The sequence below is a fragment of the Apaloderma vittatum genome, unplaced genomic scaffold (genome assembly GCF_000703405.1).
Source record: "Apaloderma vittatum isolate BGI_N311 unplaced genomic scaffold, ASM70340v1 scaffold9393, whole genome shotgun sequence".
Taxonomy (NCBI): domain Eukaryota; kingdom Metazoa; phylum Chordata; class Aves; order Trogoniformes; family Trogonidae; genus Apaloderma; species Apaloderma vittatum.
Window position 1 is genome coordinate 8,285 of NW_009707470.1, and position 22,831 is coordinate 31,115.

Below are 22,831 nucleotides of genomic sequence, written 5' to 3' on the forward strand. Positions count from 1 at the left end.
AAATACTAGCAGAAAATGGTCAGAATGGAATAAGTGCTGGTATGACACTTATTTGCCTTGCAGTGTGTGTACATAAAAACAGCTGGTGTGTGTGTTGGATGCTCCAAAAGTGCTACCATGGCATAGCATCACACATCAATCAATTTCAATCACAACATACAAAAGTATCTTAAAACCAGAATGTTTTCCTTATCCTTTTCTCCTTCTCTACAAAACACTTACGGGTTACATTTTTTCTTCTTCTCTTCTCCGTAAGCCAGATTCTTGCATCCCTTGATGCAAATTTCTAAGATGCAAGCTTTGAAGATGTATCTTATGGCAAGCTCTATTTCTCCCATGACGTTAGCCTTGCCAAAATTGCCAGACTCGGTGCAAGTGCTGTTAAGACTGTACAAACTCCCCTAAGAAAAAACAAAATGACAAATATTTGGGAAAAGTAGCTTCAGATCAAAAGCACAAAACATTTATTTCTCTCAAAGGTCAGAATCTTTATAGGCATGACTGTAGAGCTACTGCAAATCATGAAGATTTAAGGTAACCTGGATAAAACATTCTATTGCTTCTGTAACAGCCCTGAAAATTTTGACTGTAATTGCAAATCTACTTCTTTGCCTTTTTCTCTTCCGTAAGGTCTCTAGGCTAAGAAAATGCCTTCTTAGGTAACTTCCAGATCTAGAAATTATCTTTGAATAAAACTTCTATGTGGCTTCTCATCAGAAAAATGGGATGAGAGTTTGAAAGGAAGAGAGTGAAAAAAACCTCTGAAATCTAAGAATATAAGAAACATCGAACTAGACTGCTTTGTATACATCATTCATAGCAGGGTACACTGCCAAGGCATTAGGTTCTATCACACATTAAAGGACACAAGTGGCCTTGCACATCCAGTAAATATCCTACAAGATTCACCATTTCCTTATGAAAATCACATACTTTGTACTGCAGCAAGCTGCTGAGGAAAGATTAAAATATGAAGACATTCAGTTGTCATTATGTTGGTGCATAAAGTATCAGAGAATCACAGAATGTTAGGGGCTGGTAGGTACCTCGAAAGATCACCTAGTCCAACCCCCCTAGCTCACCTCAGCCACTTTGTTTTCCTTTCATCTACTTTTGCTTATGGGGCAAAGGCGTGGATGCTGTCCATCCAGATATATAAACAGCATTTATGCCTAGCATTTACAGAGGCCACAAAATTGCACTGAAGGAAGAGACTATAATCTTTTTGGTGGCTCAAACTTTATGGTGCTATCTTGCCTTTACTGTAACAAATTGTCAATTCACTCAAACCAATTCGGTCTCCATTCATTTAGAATAACATTCTTTAAGGCAAGCCCTAGAAATTTTTTACACAGCGTACGTCACAAAGACGCAATGGTTGTGATCAATCTCACAACGTTGCCAGAGATTGCCAAGATATCTGTGTCCGATGGCTCCTCCCTCTGGAACGCCAAGCCACGCAGGCCTGGTTAACTGCGGAGTTCTTGCATTGCACAACCCAGCAGTTAAGAGTGCAGGGCAGTGTTTACGAGATGCCCTTTGCTTGTGCAGCTTGCCAAATATTCATTTTAAAATTCACACCAACAGCTTAATTAAAGCAGCTCTCTACTCCATCTTAGAAGCCCTAAGTAACATATGAACTTAACAAAAGGGTCAGAGTGCTTACTGAGAAAGGCACAAGAAGCGTTAGGACTCTTTTGACCTGTTGATGTTGCACGTAATCTGGCTCCCTCCACAAGACGTGTGTCAGTGTAATCAATCTTCCTCACAGCTTTGTTCAGCTCTGCTCTTTCACTCACTGACATATTTTTATTCATCTAACCAGAAAATGCTTATTTTCCACCAAAATCCTTCATGACAAAGGAATGCAAACACAGTTTTGTCTTAGCTTACATGTGCTAAAAAAAGTTCTTACAAGTCCCTAATATTTATTCCACAGAATCTCTTATTTATTTAGAGAGGCTTGACAAGTGTTCTGATGAATGATGTCTGGACTGAATATCACCACGTGTGTCTCCCACTTGAGCAGGAGTCACATACGTTCAATGCAGAAATCACTCATCCTTTTGGTTCAGTGAGCAGGAATTTAGCACTGACTGCTGGCATGACTGGAAGCGATGCCATCTGATATTCTGGAAGCCACATTTTCACAGAGCAGTCATCAACATCCAACACTTACCCATAAAGGGAAGTTTAACAGAACTTGACTTTCCCCTTTATAACACAGCAGAAAATCTTTCAGGTTTAAGCCTGGGCTGTCTATAGCTGTTCAACTGCTTGTCACTGGAATCACAAATGTCATCCAAAACTGCTACACTTTTGTCAGTTCAACACCTCAGGCTCCAAAGCAGTGTAAACTACAAGGGAGCAGAGGTCCTTATATGTGTTTATACTCCTCAGCAAAGTGATCAGGCTGGTTTAATTCTGATTCCCTAAAACTCATTTTAGTTCTCTTCTTTACAACATCAGTCATGGATTTTTTTAGATACTTCACCCTGCTTAACCTCATCACCAATACATACAAATTAGCTTCCACAGTTAATCACAGAGGCTTTAAAGCATGTGCTGAGTTAACATGTAACTGGTTTCCTTCTTCCTCATCTGCAGTATTCAAAATGCCACGCATCAGAGGATGATGCAATGCCATCCCTTAAACCTAAGAACTGTTACCCTGGCTTCCAACACTGTCAGCTTCCTCTTCATCCACTGACATCCTGACATTTGAATTTCCACTGACATTTCCATTACCAGTGCTCTTGCAGATTAACAAAACCCTCCTGTTAAATGAAGTTTTAAAAGAAAAAGCTAGCTACTAGGTTAGAAAGAACAATGTTCACGATCCCAATCCTAATATATAATGGAAACAACGTTAGTTGTTGCAAAATTCAGAGGAAGCTGATCTCTCAGTTATGCATTTTAACAGATATACCCATCTATCAGTTATCCATTATTAATTTGACTGGGCTTTTGCTGCAAAAAGTTCTCAATGTTACTATAAGGACCACACCAAAGGTAATCAGTCTTTCACGATAGAAACACTCAAGCATTTTCTTACTCCATGTTGTAATATAATCCAAAATGCACCAACACCTTGCACAAGATCTTAGCTTTTATACTTGTTTGCATTTAGCATCCATTCTGTTGTGCTTCACCCTGCAACTTACATGTTTTCTGCCATCACAAAAAACTGCATCACTCGTGGGACTCGGGGTGATGTCTTCTTCCTCCTTGCAATTCCTTTTAGTCAGAATTTCACCGCTGCTTTGAGCCCCAGAGAGGAGCTGCTGAAGACTGGGTGTACTCTTCATCTGTAAGAAATTCAACATGTAATTTTTTTTATTTTTTTTTTTAGAAAAATGTCCTGATTCCTTCAGGAATGCTATCAGAAGAAAATTCAGTAAATAGATACAATTCACTCTGACCAATGTCACACAGGCAGTACGCTTTCAAAGACAACGTACGTACTAACTTGATTTAAATGTTGATTTACAAGTCTCTAATCCCAGCTAATAGTACATTCATTATATTAATAATTTTCCAAAATCAACATACCACCACCTAATCTAAGGATCACTAGCACAGCAATTACTAACAAGAGTCTACTAATAACAGACCAAAAGTAGCAATATACTAATAAAAGCCCTTATTAGCCTTCAAAAAAACCAGTAATTTTGGAAGGAAAAATAATAATAACCTTGCCTCCAGGAAATGAAAAATAGTATTTTGCAAGTATGTATGACACATACCCATGTTTACCTATGCAAGAATGAATGTAAGTTGAAAGAGACTTCAAAACAGAAACAGAGTCACAAGTTTTTGTTTTACTTTGATCATAGAAGTTTTAATTCCTGAGGTAAATTTCTGGCTTTGATAAAATCCATTCACCTTTCCAATCTTCCCATGAAAACCCTGATAATTTGTGAAAAAATAAGATATGCAGTAGCAAAACTTCATTCTATTAACTGTTGTTATTGGTAACAGGTGGCTGAAGTGCCAGAAGACTAATACATATCGCGAGAAATATGCTGAAAATAAATTTTAGATCATTCTGGCACCCTGCGTAATACAACCTATGAAGTGTTCACAGTTCAGTGTGTAGGAAAAGAGTGAGGAAAAGAGTGAGGTAAAAAAACCACTTTTACACGGTTAGGATCTAACAAAACAATTTCTTAAAAACTAATTTGTATAACAAGGATTACCTGAAAGACTAGAAAGAATATAGTGTGACTCAATCAACAAAACGTATCGGGACTTATTTGCATAAAAGAAACAGATACTATATATTTCACAAACCTGGGAACTCCTGCACAGTCATCAGAAAGCATTAAAGAAGGAGGACAATAGAGGAGATAACATATTAAGATCACTCCTGAAAAAAACAGTATGTGCAAAATCCAAACCAGTATGCTGTTAATATAGGACACAGAAATTGTTATGTGTAGCAATTGGTCTACCTTAAAAATAGAGGTATGGATTCCTTAAATTCCCTTGCGAGAAGGAAACAGACAGAAACACATTTAGAATTTGGTCTCAAAAAAAAACCCCAAACAAAGCAAAACCATCTTAATTCTCCACAGACAAATTTTCTTCCATTTTATAAAAACCTGCAACACCACTAATTTCACTTACTAACCAAAACAATCTACTACACACTGAATTTTAGCTTCTATCTGGATCAGAAAAAAACTCCTCTGTTGATTTAAACTTAGCATCAGGTCACATGAGCAAGACTCCTGCCCAGTCCAGCTCTAACACCCGCAGCAGCCACAGGGGCACCCCCTGCCACAGGAGGGGAACCTGTAGCCCCTCGCTTACCACAAACAGCTTCCAGAGCTTGCACGTGTCTGCCTGTTCCCCAAGAGAGGCAGGCATAGTGCAGCTCCTTTAAGGAGCTTAGAGATTCTGATCATGGAATCACAGAATGTCAGGAGTTAGAACAGACCTCTGAAGATCATCCAGTCCAAACCTCCTGCCAGAGCTGGATCACCGAGAGTGGGTCACACAGGAACGTGTCCACGTGGGTTTTGAACATCTCCAGAGACGAGACTCCACAGCCTCTCTGGGCAGCCTGTGCCAGTGCTCTGTCACTCACAGTCAAGAAGAATTTCCTTATGTTTAGGTTCCTTCTGTTTTCCAGTTTGTGACCACTGCCCCTTGTCCTATCACTGGACACCACTGAGAAGAGTCCGGCCCCTTTTTTCTGACACCCACCCTTTAGATATTTATAAGCATTAATGAGATCCCACCACAGCCTCATCTTCTCCAAGCTGCAAAACTGCAGTTCCTTTAATGAACTTGGAGATTCTGATGGTGAGAGGTCCTAGAAAACACTTCTGGATTAACTTCCTAAATCCAGATTTTACATTGGCTGGTAGTTCTTGCTATTGGATTGTTTCTTTCATGATTATCCAAGTCAAATACAATCCCTTTCAACTTTAATCTGAAGGAATCAAGCTCTGAATATATCATAAATTTGGAAAACTTGCTTAACGAACAGATAGAGCTCTTGAGACTGAAGCAGTGTCCCAGTCTTATAACCTGCACATTCAAAACAGTAGTTACAGCTATTACTTCTCAGTCACTCCTGGGAGAAAAATGCACACTTGCTAGGTGTGGGGGAAGACAAGACCCTGTTTTAACGCATTCTCTGAAACTGAAAGCTCCTTCTGAAATCACAGTAAGATTACTACATCATATTTTGTTATAAATTTGAGTAATTAGTTGTTTTGCAAGTGCAATTTAAAACAGGTTCTGTCCCTAAACTTAAGTTCCAGTAAGGACATAAACAACTACCCCTATTAAAGGAAAGCAAAGATTAAAAAAAAAAGGAGGAGGAATAATGTAGTATTTCCATTGGCAGAGATTAAAAATTACTTTTAAAAATCACAGTACTTGTACAAAAAGCCATCATGGAAGTGCAGAGACAGACAAGAAAAATCTCCTTCAATATTAAAAAAAGCCTAAATGGCACAGGTGACGTTCACAATAAGAAAAAGGTCAACAGTAATTCTAGCAAAACTAAAATTCTAGCTTAAATATAGTCTAACTGGTTTGAATGAAACAAAAGTTCCCTGTCTCACACAATCAACATTGAAATCCATCTTTCAAAATCTGTAAAGCAAAGAGTAGACATAAATTAAGTCCTAAATCTTTAAACGGGCAATTAAAAACCCACACAAATAATTTGGAACCTCCTACTAATACATTTCTCAAGACAAAGAACCTGTATTTAAATATGACAGGCTCTGTGTGATCAGCATGCAACAAATGCATTAAACAGAGCAGTGGTCTGCCACTGCAATAAAGTAACACTGAAGGGCGGTTTGCCACAATGAAAAAAGCACTTGGGCAGTTAGTAATGGTTGCCAGTTTTGTTTAAAACTGCATACAAAAATACAAGCACTAATTTCACAGAGTTCACAGACCTTGCTGGGCCACTTCAAACCACCAGCCCATGCGGTCTGACATCCTGTCTCTTCCATTTATCGACACCTAACACTTCAGAGAAGAGCAAAAAGCATGTGTCAAGGGAGCTGTGAGTAACGTTTACTGTGAGGTCTGGCCCAAAGCAAAAGCTTTTCTCAGCATATAATTCAGGCTCTTAGCAGACCACATTTACCTCATTTAGATGAGCAAGGCGATTCAGTGATTGCCCACTGTGCAAAACTGAGTAAGGACAAAGTTCAGTCACTTGAGAGATGAACGTGTACAAAACAAAATCTTCAGTGTAACTTTAAAGCAGATAATGTGACCTCATCTTCAGTTTGTGGAAAAACGGATGACTGGATTTTTCTCAAACTTCTCAAGAAAACACTGAAAGCTAGAGACTGTAACCAAAGCAAAAGAGAAAGGGAAGTTGCCCAACAGTGGCAGCCAATATTTTCTCCTAGTCAAATTTATAAGTGCTCAGAAAGTGCCAGGATGGGATTTGGACAGTCATAGAGCCTGGTCCTGTTCAGCAGCAAGAGAGGCAGAAGGACAAGAGACAGAGCATCTCCCTGCAGCCCAACAGTCACACAGAGTGGACATCAATCACCCTCAAGCAAGTCTGGGGGCACCTGAGAGCGAAACAACCCATCCTCTCCCTCCCTATGTGAGGGTTTTTGTAAAATCCCAGCCTAATATTTCAGCTCTGGGCTGAGATCAAGTGTGCAGACTCAGTGAAAAACCTTGTGAAGAATCAGGGTACTGGCCACGGCCAGTGAACATCAGCTAAACCTTGTTTGTAAAATTCCACCGTTACTCTCACAAATGTATTTAATTCCCAAAACAGTACAGTTTAGAGATGGCGGATAGTAAGATGAATACCCTGCTTGTAATGTTGATGGCAGTGTCAGACTGGCTCCTTCTTTGCTTCCTTCTTTCCATGTTCTGCCCATGATCTGTGGTTAGAAGACGTTTGTCTGCCATATCGTTCTGAGATTTTGAGATTTCTGAAGGGAAAATAAAAAGCACAGCCACTGTAACAAACATTGCAAGCAATCCTGTAAATGTATAGGTTAATTCTGTAGCTTTCAAGCTTTCATCCTGCTATTTTAGAATTGATTTCCTAAGGGTAATGAGTAGATGAGAAGGCACGTGCTTGTCCCATTTTGCATGGTTATATTTTGCCTACCTAAACCTTTCCTGCTGTTTCACTGGAAATTATGCTCCTTGCTTCCTATCATTAGAGCTGCTGCAAGGAATTACTGTTTGCTATCAAATACAGCTTCCCTGCAGAAGTAGCTACTACAGTGCCTATACAGAGTTTGATATGCAAAGCAGTTTGGTTTGATTCAGGATAAAAGCAAGATCACCATAATGTAAAGCAACATGACAATGGAAATCACAAAGCAGAGCACAGTGAAAAGTATTTAGAAAATTATCCAAAATACGGATGATAGGAGAGATATTACATATTCTGGTACCAAATCACACGTAATTTTAAGAACACAAGTAGCCCTCATTGACTTCAATAACATCACTCATATGGATAAGCTTATGTCCAAACTTAAGTACCGTATTGAATTAGTACTTCAGTAACACGTAGTTTATTCTCAAACAAAACTATGGGACAATTAAACATTTAGTGCACCACATTTTGCTTCCTATCCCTCAGGGTACAGTCAGAACTTCACTTAAAGGGAAGGGCAGCACTTGTCCACGATTTCTGAAGTTGAAAACTAGCAGGCTTAGCAGCAGACACTTTGCTGCAAATCCCAGATAGTCTCTCATAAAGAATTAATAACTTGTAAGTGGTACATGTTTAATTCATACAGAAGAAATAAATATTTCTCTCGCAACATGAGCCTCTGTGGAGGAACCTCAGACAGAAGACAATATGCCATTACGGCATTCAAAAACAACAGCACTCAAGTGTGATTTTTAAAGCCACTTTGTGTTAGTTTTGTTCTTAGCAGTAACCAGTCCTCAGATGTTTACTGTACTCTGTGTACACCATTAAGGCACCACGTGACATATTCGTAGGCAGGCTCAATCAAATCATCTCTGACTGTAAATGAAACCAGGTTTTTAAAATACACGCTGAAATCAGAGATCATAAAAGAGACTGGAGTGAGAGACCTAATGAAGCAGATAAGAGTAGCTTGACCAGCAGCAGAAGCAGAAACACAGGCTTGCTTCACACTCTTAAACAGGCCACAGAATAAGTTAACAGTGAGAAAAAAAAATGACTGTTCAGTTTCAACATCTATTCCTCTTTTGGCTTCTCTACCGAAATGGTCAGTACGATGGACACTACCTCTAGTGCCAAGGGCCCTTTTGCACTGCAAATAAATCTAGAACCAGCAACTTATTTTACATTCACCAAATGGTTGCCCACTGGCGTATAATCTCCCACCACTGCCAAACCACGCTGGAACAGGAGGTCACAGCATAAAGAGCAGACTGTAAAACGGTGACGTGCTGCACAGGCTGATCCTTTGTTCCCACTGCTCTCAGACACACACACACACTGGCTCCAGTGATCAAATGAGAGGCATAACGAGGTTCTCCAGCTTTATTTAGTGCAACACACAAGAGCTGGGTGTATTAAATACCTGTACAAACCAGGACATTTTTATCTAGATCAGATATAGAGTACTAACTTTAGACACTTGTGACTGAAAGCATTTATCAGCACGGTACCAGGTTTCATTACAAGGCTATATTGTCTGAAAGAGATGTTTTCTTAAGTCGAGGAGCTCAAGTCTTCCTCTCTATAAGACTTCCTATACTTTTTAATTATTGACTTCAGTGATTGCAACAGACTGTCATTTTCTCGCAAATTAAAAGGTTCTACCCTAACCAAGGATGATAGCACCTCAGTAGGAGTTCATGCGCCTGAAATGAGCTAAAAATTTGTTGCCGCCCCCCCTGCAACTACTGCCCTTTCCCACTCAGTCCCTGGCTCCTGGCCATATGGCCCAGCACCCTCTGTTGTGCAGGTTCCAACATATATACCTTACCTTGACCCTATTTAACTCATTAAATCAGTAGAAAAGCACCTGTGTGTTTTGTCTGGGTTAATGTTCTGCCCTTTTAATTAGCTAAATTAGTTTCTAGAGGGGTCCAGAAACCCTGGTGTTAATGTGAGTTAAGTACATCAGCTTAAGGCAGTGTAAGGCCAGAAAAAGAGAAAGACATGGGGGCGTAGGACCTTACTCTTGGTAGCAGTGAACTATTAAATCAGCTTATGGCAGTCTTCACACTCTTTATCAGTTAACTGTGGGATACAACCAGGCTCCAAACTAACAGAAAGCAGAATAAATTACTTTGTATGCAATTCTGTGTTGCCTCAGCTGTCTGCTTCCAGTGATGAAGTATCCTATGCTGTCCTCTCTCCGCTTCTGTTCAAGAGACACAGCCATTGGGTCTCTGCACCAAGGAGAAAAAGCCTTTAAGACAGGTGGAAGAAGTTAGAGGAAAGACCAAACAAGAGCTACATCAAGAGTTAGGGGAAAGGGTAGAGAGGCACTGAAGCCAAATTTGTTCAGGCTTAATCTCACGTTTGGGCTTGCCTAAGACAGAGTTAGTAACAAAACACTAGGGTTTGTTCAAATACATGCAAATTTGCAAGCCCCTGTAATCTTCATAAAGCTCAGAAGTTGTTTTTCCTCTGGTCACTGATGCTTTTAATTTGTTCTTCACAAAGGCCAGTGGCCCACAGTGTAGTCAGCCTTAGAGGTGCAGACACAGCCTGAACCCTGAAGAACAGCTGGCAGCATAAGTCGATGGAAGGAACCAAAAGCAGCAGAATGAAAGAAGAGCTGTTGTGACCAGCCGACTCATAGAAGTATGTGCTGAAAAATCCCACACACCCAGACTGAGAAAGAGGAAGGAAGTCCTCTTGAAAACTGCCAGTGAATGAAAATATTAAACTGTACTTCCATTATATGACAGGTCCCTTGATAGGGTGAAGTTGAAGATCAACAATTTGGCCAAAAGAATTGAAATATTTGACCATTGTACTCTAGAATGACAAAGCTATGAAAGCTACTTACTTTTTATATGTGTTGTGAGAGACAAAAACAAGTTTTCCACAGACTTATTAAAACTTTTAGACTGTCCGAGTTCCTGCAAATGGGAAATGCCAAGAGTAAGAAAACACAAAAATATTTCCTGTTTCAAAGTTTCCATGATCACATATCTACAGACCACATAACAATCAGATGGTAAGGCTACAGCCCTCTGCTCATTTCTGTAGACAAATACATCTGAGGACGCATGTTGACATGGTTGAAAACTGTCTCACTAATGTATGAAGGCAGAAAATAATCTTTTCAGTTTCATATTCTTTGAAATGTAAGTAGAACTCCTTGTAGGAAGATCAGACAGCAATTTCATAAATACCACTAATTACCTCATTGATTTGTTGTAATGTATTTAAAACTTCAAGTAAGAAAGTCATATCTATTACAGATGCTTCTGTGCCTATGAATCAAAGAATTTTCATCAAACTCCAGGTAATTAGAATGTTTACAAAATTGCAACAGGCTGCAAAGCCAGGACCTAAGGATCCAGTCCAAAATGAACTGAAATAGTAATTTAATGTGATTTTGATGAGTTCTGAGCCATGTCCCACTATTCTGTCCACTAGAAACTGTAAAACTAAGGCAACCATCAAAGTGACTGTTTTTCACTCAGTGATGAAAGTAACACATGAAATGATCGCTTTATAAAGGACTATTGAATACCACAGGATGATGGGATGCTTCAGGGTGCAGGGGAGCTCAGGGGATCTCAGTCTAGCCTTCCCATAATGAGGAACTAAAAATCAGGTGCAGTATTCTAGTATCAAGTTAATGAGTTAATCACGTCCCTTAGAAACTGAAAACTAATTGAAAACATCCCTTACAATAGCCTCTGACTCTACTCTCCTACTACCAATGCAGCATTAAAGAAAATGACAAAGGAACATCAGGCAGCATTTATACTGCAATACGTTGCTGTGGCAGTTGCTATTTACTGCATTTCTGCGTCTGACCTTCTCATACGAACAACACTGTAAGAGGTGCACATATACGTACACTTTGCAGATATGTATATTTACCGTCATATCGCTTCCTGTTGTGGATTCTGAGAAAGGAGGTGGAGTGGGAGGTACGACAGAAATTTTACTAGAAATTTAAGAGACAAACAGTGCAACAATTAACATACCACACTAATAGATGGATAAATAAACCACATTCGTGCACAGTATCTTTATTACATCTCTCTTTCGCAATCTAAATATCTGGATTGAGATTCTGGGTCTTTAAAAGTTGCAGCACAGGCTTATTGCCTATTTGTAAGAATTAGGTGGACCTTTCTGTCTTCCCAATCCTGGGCTGCTCTACACAGAATCATTAATTTGAAACAACCAGGAAGACCCAATTTAGACAGGCTTCCTAGACTTCTATTGGCAGTATTATAATCTCTGTCCCAAATATTAAAACACAATTCCTGTGTAATACACCCCATCTCTGTTTGAGAGCTGTTTTCAGAAAACAGTCATCTTTGTTTACAATACTACTTGTAATATTTCCTTGCCACACCCAAAGCTGCTTGAGCCTCCTTACAGCATTCCAGCCATTTCATCTGTTGTAAATAGTCCCAGTTTGTGACAAAAAAAATAAATCTGACTGTTACATGACTGATTCTGTTATCGCAGCACAGTCACAGACCCTAAAGGCAGCTGGTGAAATTCCTTTTTGCTTCTCTTTTACCATATCTAGGTAAAAGCAAGTCCTTATGCAGCCCTGGTTAGGATCACATCTCTCTGACTGTCAGTTTCTGTCTTATGCAGCTATGCTTCGCCAAATAATTATCATAAAATTGAAGCCACCTCTCTGTTTTTTTGTTTTGTATTTGTTTGTTTTTAAGGAAGAGAATTTTTTCTACACAATATAGTTTAAACAGATTGTTAGTTCATTATACATTACTGGTAATAACTTAAGTATGGTCATGCTTATTGGAGGCCTCTAGTAAAAGCATTTATCCAGTGTACACTGGATTTTTTACTAGCTTTAAGTAAAAATTATTACTGAATACAGCGTTTCTTATCTCCCATTGAGCAAATAATGATGCTATTGCTATTACACCTAGTAAATAATTTTTACCTTTGATCATTTAAAAGTGGTATTTTGAAAGAAAATGGTGTAAACCAATGGTGCAAAAAATCCAAGCAGATATAACAAAAATAACACATATCCCCTTGTTTCAAGTAAATAAGACACTATTACTCTAAACACAGTGCTCTCTTTTGTACTTGAGGCCCTTTCTATGGAATGCTGGCAAATAAAAGTAGCAAATTTTCTACGTTTTTATCAGTTGTACTTCAAAAGTATAGAAATTTGTTTTTCATTATTATAAAAAAAGTGCAAACTGCTGGCTGGTTGATTACACACAATGTATCACCCAGACAAATTCCCAGCGTTTTAAAACCATTTGTCCTTTTATTAGTCTTACCTCAGCTTCTGATAAGATTTCAAGAGCTTTGCACCAACTGTTTCATGTCTGCCTGCAAAGGAGAAAAAAAAAAAAACAATCCACAACAAAAAAGCCCACTCAAAGGTCGTTTAGCAACAACAGCAGTTACTAACACCTGTATAACTTTTTTTAATTAATGTCTTTCAGGAACTGGCCTGTATTTACAGAAGTGAAAGCATATCCAAGTCAGGAGTGAAATCAACCCCTACATGATATATCAGCACACATGCCAATCAACAGTCAAGTTTCACAGAATCACAGAATGTCAGGGGTTGGAAGGGACCTCGAAAGATCATCTAGTCCAGCCCCCCTGCCAGAGCAGGATCACCTACAGTAGGTCACACAGGAACGTGTCCAGGCGGGTTTTGAATGTCTCCAGAGAAGGAGACTCCACAACCTCCCTGGGGAGCCTGCTCCAGGACTGTGTAACCCTCACAGTGAAAAAGATTTGCCTGATGATTTTGTGGAACCTCAGACACTCCAACTTGCACCTGTTGCCCTTTGTCCTATCACTGGACATCACAGAAGAGAAGAACGTGGCTCCGTCCTCCTGACACTCCCCCTTGACATATTTATAAACATGAATGAGGTCACCCCTCAGCCTCCTCCTCTCCAAGCTGAAGAGACTCAGCTCCTTCAGCCTTTCCTCATAAGGGAGATGTTCCACTCCCCTCATCATCTTTGTGGCTCTGCACTGGACTCTCTCAAGTAGTTCCCTGTCCTTGAACTCTTTCATGATTTCACCTCCACCTCTCGTGAGTGATCACATTCAGACCAGCTCTTCAGGAACGCTGAGGACAATCACAGACCACTGCTCAGGGCCCACTGCTACAGGTTGCCAATTGCTCTCAGCCACACGGACTCCCTGCCCTAAAGCACGCTTCAACCGTAAAACTCAAACACCATGGGAAGCTTGAAAACATGTACAAGAGTAGGAACACAGTCATCTCTCATATCTTACAAAAAATTATTTTCCCTTTTCCTACTAGAGGCCCGAACAACCACAAAAACGCAGGACTAGCTCACAAACATGAGCAAACCCCCTTGTCTAAAGCCATGCCTGCAGGAGAACAGCAACCACACCACGTGAAGGGCACTGAGGAGCAAGTGCTCCATCAGGCATGAACAATGAAGACTCATAAAAACATAGTTTGAGGGGTCAGAAACAGAAAGAAGGGCTAACTGCATGTAACAAATGGCCAGCTGAAAATACCTGGTGTGGCTAATCATTCCCATTACAGAGAGCAGCACATGATCTGTGCTTTACTGAAGCTGTTATTAATTATAACGTATTACGTACATAAGAGTAGTAGACCTTCATGCTGGTAGAAACAATAATCAAGTTACCATGTTAAAAATTTCAATCAGAACTCCAGACTTAATTCTTTGTTATTAATAAGTAATATTTTGGTATCTTGATTTATTGCAGCATTAGATTATTTCTTAGATTTTTAATTTATTAGTCAGCAAAGGCAATCTACCACTACCATGAAAATAAGATTTTTATTCTTTAGGTAGAAGGTACACAACATTGGTAAAAAGTATATGATGTAATTTTCTTTTTTCACTCTGCAACATGAGAAAACTTCACTGTAACGTGTATCATTTTTTCCAGTTAAACTTACTTTCCAGTGAATACTTCACTTGTCTTGTATTTTCAAACCGAAAGAGGGCACTGTCTCTCTAGGCTTAAGGGATACACAACTACGACAGCTGCTGTTTCAGTTTGCCATTTTTTAACCCCTTTAATTAGATCAGTTGGTCTAATCAAAGGAACTAAACAACACATATTTCTCCCTGCAGGCTTATCTTCTGTACATCCTTAGATCTTTGTGACTTAACAGTATTACTATCAGACTAACTAAACAAAATGCTTCAAGCACCCACAAAGCTTTGATAATGCAAGGTGAGAAACTCATTTATTTTACTGGAGAGGGACCATCAGTATCTTGCAATATCAGATTCAGTGCCTGTGAATGATACAGCATTTTCCAATAATCGGATTGTTAAAATTACCAGCTTTAGGCTCACTGAGAAGAATATGAGGGAAAATTATTAACAATGGTTACAGGATAGACCTGTGCTTTAAAAGGTCAGTGAACTAATACTTTAAAATCAGAAATCATGTTAGCTAGAATGGAATTTAATTTAAAATTTGAAAGATTTCACTAATTGTTTTAGCAGGAACTGTAGATCAGCCTCTTCATATGTTATCTGCTGTCTTTCATGAACACCCAAGATTTGCCTGATTACTTTCTTCCTATTCAAGTTTCCCAAGAGATTCTTAAGGCCCAGTGCCTCCTCTCTTTATCAGCTACTCTTGTATCTAGATGCGATGCAGATATTGGAACTGTAACATTCAGCTACACTGAGGCAAAAAGTGAAATGGTTTCCTATCTGGAGTGGCGCTTCAAGGGAAAGAAGCAGCAAATCCTCTCCACCTCGTTAGGCATTGTAGGTGAAAACAAAGACTAACAGCTCCTTGGCTGCCAAAAAACATTCCCCATAGAGCAATCCATCCACATACTCTATAATTTCTTGTAGGGCTTTGTATTTTTAATTGCACTGGAAAGACTGAACACAAGGCAATGGCACAGCTGACTGAAAGTAAAGAAACAGCAACTGTTCAGCTCTCTGTTGATTTATAGCTATACAGGGTTTTCTTTATTTCATTCCATAGTATTTCTTGAAGCTTTAGAACCTTCTCAGTGAAAACAGCTAAAGTTTTAATTTTGAAAAACAATGGATGCAAGATCATTTCCTTCCTGGACTTAAATTTTAATATTTCTATATTTATTTCATGTAATCGTACTTCTTAGGAGTCTTACAGGCTCATTAATTCAAATTGAAATGGCCAGCAATTTTCTTATTCTTATTACTCCTGCAAAATAAATTATACTTTTAAATCTGCTAGCTTGTGTTCATGTTTTTAGTGCATAGACAGATGCACTGCATGATAATTTCTGACAAATCTCTCACCAAGTGGAAGAAACATTAAATACAGTGGCAGACTACATTCTGCGTCTCGCTTAGATGAGGACGACACATTACACAGCAGCTTATGGTCTGTTGCAGCAGTTACCTTCACCTGGATATTTCTTTGCTCGTTCCTCAAAGAACCATTCACCCGCCTTTACTTTCACATCTCTGAAAAACAAGCAAAAAAGTTCATTTCTTCAAATGTTTGATAGCAATTTAACAAGCCAACAATCTTTCTTCATCCTATCATAAAACCAAGATTTCATGACGGCTCTTCTCCATTGACTGATATTGCTGGGGCTTTGCAGACAAAGGAGTCTTCCCCTTTGCTTTTATTATTTTTTTTCCTTTTTTTGCTGTGTAGGTCTGCCCATGGAAAGTGATACATACTGCTCTAAGCATTGCTCTGAAGCCAGGAGTCCTGGGTCCACCCCAGTTCCTAAAACCAGCTTGCAATATGGCCCAGGCACTTGAGCTGACTCCTTACAGCAGTTTTACTAATTTTTAGGGCATATATAATATCTCTGATCCTTGTGGACTTTCTGGCGCTTATTATAGGATGAAATCCCACTGCAAAAACTTGCTCAGTGCTGGCACAGCTAAACTTTCTTCTCTACCCAAGAGTTCATTTTCCTTCTATGAAATTAACCTCTATATTACCATTCGCTCTGCCAAAACTGCTTGAAATTTGCAACAACGTACAGACAGGAAATTCATGTAGTACTTGACTCCTTAAAACAGCAAAATCTCTAAAAACTGTAAAGCTGTAGTGATATCCACCAAAAGCCGGGCAACAAAACCCTGGGTCTGCCATTTCACATCTCATCTTACTCTATGTTAAAACAGACAGACCACAGGTAGGATGCTGTCTGTCTTTTCTGTGGCTTGATTTTAAAGCATTTTAGGCATTGGAAATAGACCTTTGAAAGTAATGATGCAGAATATTAAAAAAAAAAAAAAAATCACTACCTGTCTAGATTGCAATATTTGTTTTCATGCCTAGCATAACTGAACACGGATGAGTTTGAAAACTGGGTTAAAATAACTTTGAGGCAGGGTACTCGTTTAGATGGAGATTTATTAACTAATAAATGTGTGAAGTCTCTGGCTGCATTAGATCTTCAAGATCTCTCCACTGGTAGTGCCTCAGTTCTCACTTCTGGCCTTCCTTTTACGGTCTTCCCACTACACATTGTTATCTTACCAGAGTTTTATCTTCAGTTCTGCACAGACTCATGTGATCATTAGACCACTCACAGGATGAAAACAGATGCAGAAATAACCTTTTTTTTTTTTAACGCTAAAGTATGTACTAAGCTAAGCTATGACTAAAAGTGTGACAACAAAACTAATGAACTCTCCTTGTCAGGTAAAATACACTAAAATTCTTCAAAGCAAACGTCTTCCTAGGCTCCTAGAAGGCAGGATTCCTTAAAACAAAACAAAATCCACTATACCAAGTCCATTCACATAACAGATGCCTCTTCCAGATGAAACATACTTGTCACTCCACATGGCTTTTTAAATTTCTTATTTTGTAAACAATAAACATTTACCTATCCCTGCACACTCTGCCACTGAGACATTTAAGCTTGTTCATTACAAACCTTAACCCCAGCATCTAGGAGATAATCTCAGCAGTGCTGCTCCTGATAATGTTCTGTATAGGAAAAGATACCCTAGTGGTAACCAAGACTCAAAATTACAGTTGCTCAGGACTTGAAAATCAACTTTTACATTTCTTAGTCCTATTTTTCACTCACCAGAATAAACAAAAGGCTCTGAGTAGCATTTACCAGGCTTCTGCACTACCTACTCCTCTTGAAATTTGCAGCCTTGATGCATTGCTCACTGAAGCAACAGAGGAAGTCTGATCAATTTTAATGGACTTTGCATCGCAACTAAACAAGATCAAATGTGCTATTTCTTTGCTACAAAGAGAATTTAAGTGGCAGCTGAATAATTCCCTATATTAGCAAGCTAAAAAAAAAAAAATTCCTCACAGACAAGTAAAACGTCTTTTAAATAATGCTTTCCTAGTTTTACCATTAAATAACCGGACAAGCCTATGACATAATTAAGGGTGCACAGCACTATACAAGGCATCTTAACAACTAGCTACTCTTTCTAGGGATTTTTACTGTGGCCACCAAATAACTGCTAAACCAATTTAAAAAGAAGGGGAAGGACCCAGAGAAGGATATATTAAGTTAACTTTCTAACCTTTCCTTTTAGTGTGTGCAGTGTGAAGCACAGACAGTGAAACATATGCACCAAAATCCAGTAACTGCTTTGCATCAAATACAGCTGGAGCTAACCTGCCTGTTTTATATCTAAATTGCAAAATAAACTGAGGATTAAGAGAACATCTTTTTAATGACAGATTATAGTATTTTCCAAACTATAGAAAATTACTTCAAACTAGTAGTAGAAATTCATTTAGCTTAAGACCAACACCTTGTCTCACATTTCCCAGGCATTATTTATACCTCATTTGGGCATCCTAAGAGGGAGTGAAGTAATTCATTAACCTTATGTTGGCATGAAGCAGAATTTCATCCAAATCTTTTCCCATTGTACAGGGATATATATCATAGAATACAGTTGTTGATTCATTTCCAAAGCTATCTTTCTTTGCCTATGTAATATTATCTTTCATCAAAGGTGGAAATACAGCTAAACCATTTGGTTTAGAATGATTCTAATGAACAGAATGGACCATGATGGAGTATTTTGATGTAATATTTGTACCAATATAGTAAAAGAAAGATTGTTTCCTGGAAAACAAAGCTGAGGTGACACAGTAAAAGAAAAAACAACTAATTCAAAGTAAATGAATTTTGATTTCTGACCAGATTTAAACAATTCCTGATAATGTTATTGATACCTTTTGCTTTTCAAATTTATATAAATAAGTATTATATAAAATATACATACAATCATATATAAAAATTTATATTAAAAGGGCCTTCAAATCATTCATCTGTTCAGGTTCCTCACTCCTGTAGTATGAGGCAAAAAAAAAAAATCATGATCAGGAAGTTGTCTATGGCTATGTTACACAACACCACAGCGCCTTCAGTGACTTGTCATGATGCACTGGTTCAGTATCAAGCCAGGGGAAGAAGTTCTATCTACAGTTCAGAAATGAACAACTGTTCCTATGTTTTGCCATTATCTTCTTTGCCACACTATCTCTGGCCTACCCTAAGAACCCATTCTGCAAAATACAGGAAGGGAAATCCTGACCACGTGAACGATAACACAAAATTCCCCTCGATTGCACTGCCTCCAGGACTCAAGCCAACATCTTCATTCCACAAGAAGCTTTGTTTCATTAATGGTTTAAAGGAGTAGATACATACAAACTCAAGTGTGCATCCACTGGATAACCAGCATAAACCAGCACTTATCCTAACCAATAAAATATCTTACCCGTGAGCATAACAAACAGTGCATCTCCAAAGGCAGGGGTTCAGGCAGACACGGCACTCGGAGCACACGCGGTGACTGCACCCGTTGCAGACCGCACCTCTGTTCATCAGCAACCCAAGGGATTTCCGGCAACGAGCACAAGACCTCTCCTGGTATTCGTGGCTTACATTTCTTGCCCCTTTCCACCGAAGTTGCTGCAGTTGGAGCTTCAGTTTCCTAATCCCCCAGGTAAAAATAAGTTCAAAAAATAATAATAAAAAAATACATATACAAAAATACTCCAAAAAAATAAAGTCACAAGCTAATGTCCCTGTTGCATAGCATGATTACTAGTGAGATACACGCCCTCTTCTAACCTCAACTGAGCCTTGTCTGAAGGTGCCTACACACAGCATTTTTGCATCATGGCTGTACATGCAACCACAACTGCACACAGAACCAGAGTAATAGTCTAGCATAAACGGGGTTCTTTTCATGTCACTTATGCGCACCCAGGGCAGGGCACTGACATTGTGTAGGCAAGAGGTTATGTATTCGCACACAAGAACTAAGGCTAAAACGGTGCTCTCTTTCACTTGATGATGGTTTTTACCATATTTATCCAAGCATCAAATCTTCTGTCAAGTAAAAATAATCATAACTGCAGCATCATCTGAAAGTTAAATTAAAACCACATCAGACCAAAATATCAAAACCTCTCACTTTCATTAACTTTGCTTCCATTACACGTCCCAATAATCAAGATCTATGTTTTTGTTAGCTACATCATTCAACAGTTGAAAGGGATTTTCTAAGCAATTCAGACTTGCTTTATAACCTGTTACTTACTTTTCACAATCATTTAATATGTCCAGTAATACTTACATAAAAGTTTGCTGTAAATGAAATTTAAGCTTTTACATTTAAGAGACTAAAAATTTCTGACTTAGCAACACAAACACCCTGTTTTATGTGAGGATGCAACATGACAAAGCAGGTTTACAAGCTGCAGAGAAATCCTTGCCCTAGTCCTGATACAAAGCAAATAAAGTGCTGGAGGATTATCCCTTATCCTTCACAACCAAGATACTTGCATAGTGGGAAATAATTAAATAGAATCCTTTTCCTAACTATTAACACCAGTAACAGCCTCTGAGACAGCACACGTGCTTGCGGCCTCACGTATGTGAGAAGGGACCGCAATGGATTCAGCACAACGAGCAGGTATCCAATGATTCTTAACTCCAGTCTTGGCATAACATCAGTTAAATAAACCAGCTGAAGATCTTCACATGTTCAGTGTTACCAGGGCTATATAGACATACATAGGAACATGAGGAGATTGCCATAAAGCCTTCACAGAAAATACACAGGCAGGAGCTGAACTTTCTACGAAAGTTAGAAGTAAATATCATCATGTAGATTATTCACTAAACAGTACTTGCTCATCTTTACTGTGGTCAACAGTATGGTAAATCCAAGAGGCTCTTGGTTTTCCCGAAGAATAAAAAGGCATTAACTAACAATAAGTAATAAAGTGGAATACATTTGGAAGGACAGTGAAGAGGAAGAAGAGTAATTCTGAGAAAAAAAGAAAGAGATATACAGGAATAGGGGAAGAGCAGATACCTTACTCTTTCCTCCTCTCTTTTTCTCACCACTTGGTCACGGTACAGGACTTCCAGAACAGTCTCTCGTTCCAATTCCTTGAGCAAGTTTAGATTAAATTCGCAGGCCATTTTCTCCAAACTTCACTTATTTTGTAGACTCCCGTCCTACAGTTCTACGACATCCAGGACAGTGGATACTACTTTATGGTGCTCTTACTTGATTGGTGATAGGTTTCACTGCATTATACCCTTGAATAGAAAAATAACCGTGTCTCTCTTCACACAAGTCACCATTTAAGTATCTCTGCTACCCAGGGAACACCAACAGTTAACAAGGTCACAGCAGTGCCCTCATTTTCACATGAAAGAACTTGTTCTCCCTGCCCTGCTGAGTTTGGTTCCAAAAAACAGAAGAGAGCTTGCAGCAAGGTTGTAGATAGGGCTTTAACTGTCATCAGATGGAGGTAAAATTCAACAAGAGATGGTATAAAGGTTACAGGGGGAAAACGTTCTTCTTGTAGATTTGTGATTCTAGATCTGGGGAAAAAAAGAATACGTCTTATTATCTCTTCTCCTCACTTCTTCAAGACATTTCAAACAGTATGCAAAGAACACATTTTGCTATACCTTTCAGGCACTAATTCAGATACAGTAGAGGTTTTAAGACAGCCCTGCTCTTCAGACAGTCTCACTGCATTAACACTCAGCCACGCATCTTCATGTTTTTGTAAAGTCAACATAGAACAACAAATAAGCTAGTTTTAACACAGGCCTACGGGCCCCATGACTGGAAAAGTCATACTGGTTGAGACAAAAATGCCCTTTTCTAATCTCCTCTTACTGAAAAGACAAAAACATCACAAGACTAAGAGAAATTTCTATCAATTACTTCTGTCTGTTAAGTCTAGATAAACAGTTTAATACCCAATAACACTATTACCTTTGCTAATACATACAAACACTGAAGAGTTAAGGTATATTTTATTTCCAGCTCAGAACACTAACAAAAGTGGCCCCAAATGGATAATGTTAATGTACAAATATACGAGAAGTATAAAATTAAAACAGAACTACAAATACATTTTAGATATATTCCGTGACCTTCACTTCTGTAGAATGCCCACTAAAATAAAAATAATTTTAATACACTTTACAGTGAAGTAGAGAAAGAAAATTATTACTCATCCTAACTCAGCTTACACACAACAGTTTTAATACTACTACCTAGTGTGTACTACAAGAAATGTAAGAGTTCCACTTATGGTAGACCAAATATTAAAGGCATGGATATAAAAACTGGTTAAGTGTCTCAAATTCTGTCTGAACTAAATACAACCAGTCAAGCTCTAGGCAGAGGGTCTACACCCTAGGACAGAAGGGTAGAGCTTTCCCAAAGCAGTTACTGATGCTTCGCTGATGGACCTCACCTGAGAATCTGACCAATTATCTGCATTGCTGGATTATTATTTTAAAATATTGGTTTGTGTTTTCTAAACAAACAAACAAACCATACACAAAACCCCAAACTTTAGATATATTGAGACAATGTGTTTTTGTTGGTGCAGGGAATTACTTTACATACAGCTTGCCTCAATTAAGCCACTCAATTTCCCACAAAAATAGCAGAAGGTAGTAATTTGTAAACAATTTGTAGTTCACTCTTTAATACACTTTTCATGAAATACTTGAACAGACACCAAAAGGACAAAACATTTCACAGAAGTGGTAACAAAAAAAAATTCGTTTCCTGTGGAAACCAAAGAGACAGAGATACGTATAATCATGTTTTATTTTCTTACCAACTGCAACTTCACAGGAAATTACTCAGTTGAAATGTAAAAAGCCTGAGCAATTTTTTAACGCAATATATGTAATTTTCA

The 22,831-nt window shown here is 38.6% G+C and overlaps 1 protein-coding gene across 1 annotated transcript in view; it reads right to left on the reverse strand.

The window, feature by feature from the left end:
- Positions 1 to 21,080, reverse strand: part of SYTL3 (synaptotagmin-like 3) — a 29,277-nt gene extending 8,197 nt beyond the window's left edge. Inside the window, exons 1-9 of the mRNA XM_009866209.1 lie at positions 20,971 to 21,080; positions 19,363 to 19,578; positions 16,031 to 16,095; positions 12,928 to 12,979; positions 11,531 to 11,597; positions 10,482 to 10,554; positions 7,309 to 7,433; positions 3,165 to 3,308; positions 223 to 401 (exon numbers count right to left, since the gene is read on the reverse strand). Coding sequence (XP_009864511.1) covers positions 223 to 401; positions 3,165 to 3,308; positions 7,309 to 7,433; positions 10,482 to 10,554; positions 11,531 to 11,597; positions 12,928 to 12,979; positions 16,031 to 16,095; positions 19,363 to 19,578; positions 20,971 to 21,080 — 1,031 coding nt within the window. The remainder of the gene's footprint in view (positions 1 to 222; positions 402 to 3,164; positions 3,309 to 7,308; positions 7,434 to 10,481; positions 10,555 to 11,530; positions 11,598 to 12,927; positions 12,980 to 16,030; positions 16,096 to 19,362; positions 19,579 to 20,970) is intronic.
- Positions 21,081 to 22,831: the final 1,751 nt, after the last annotated feature.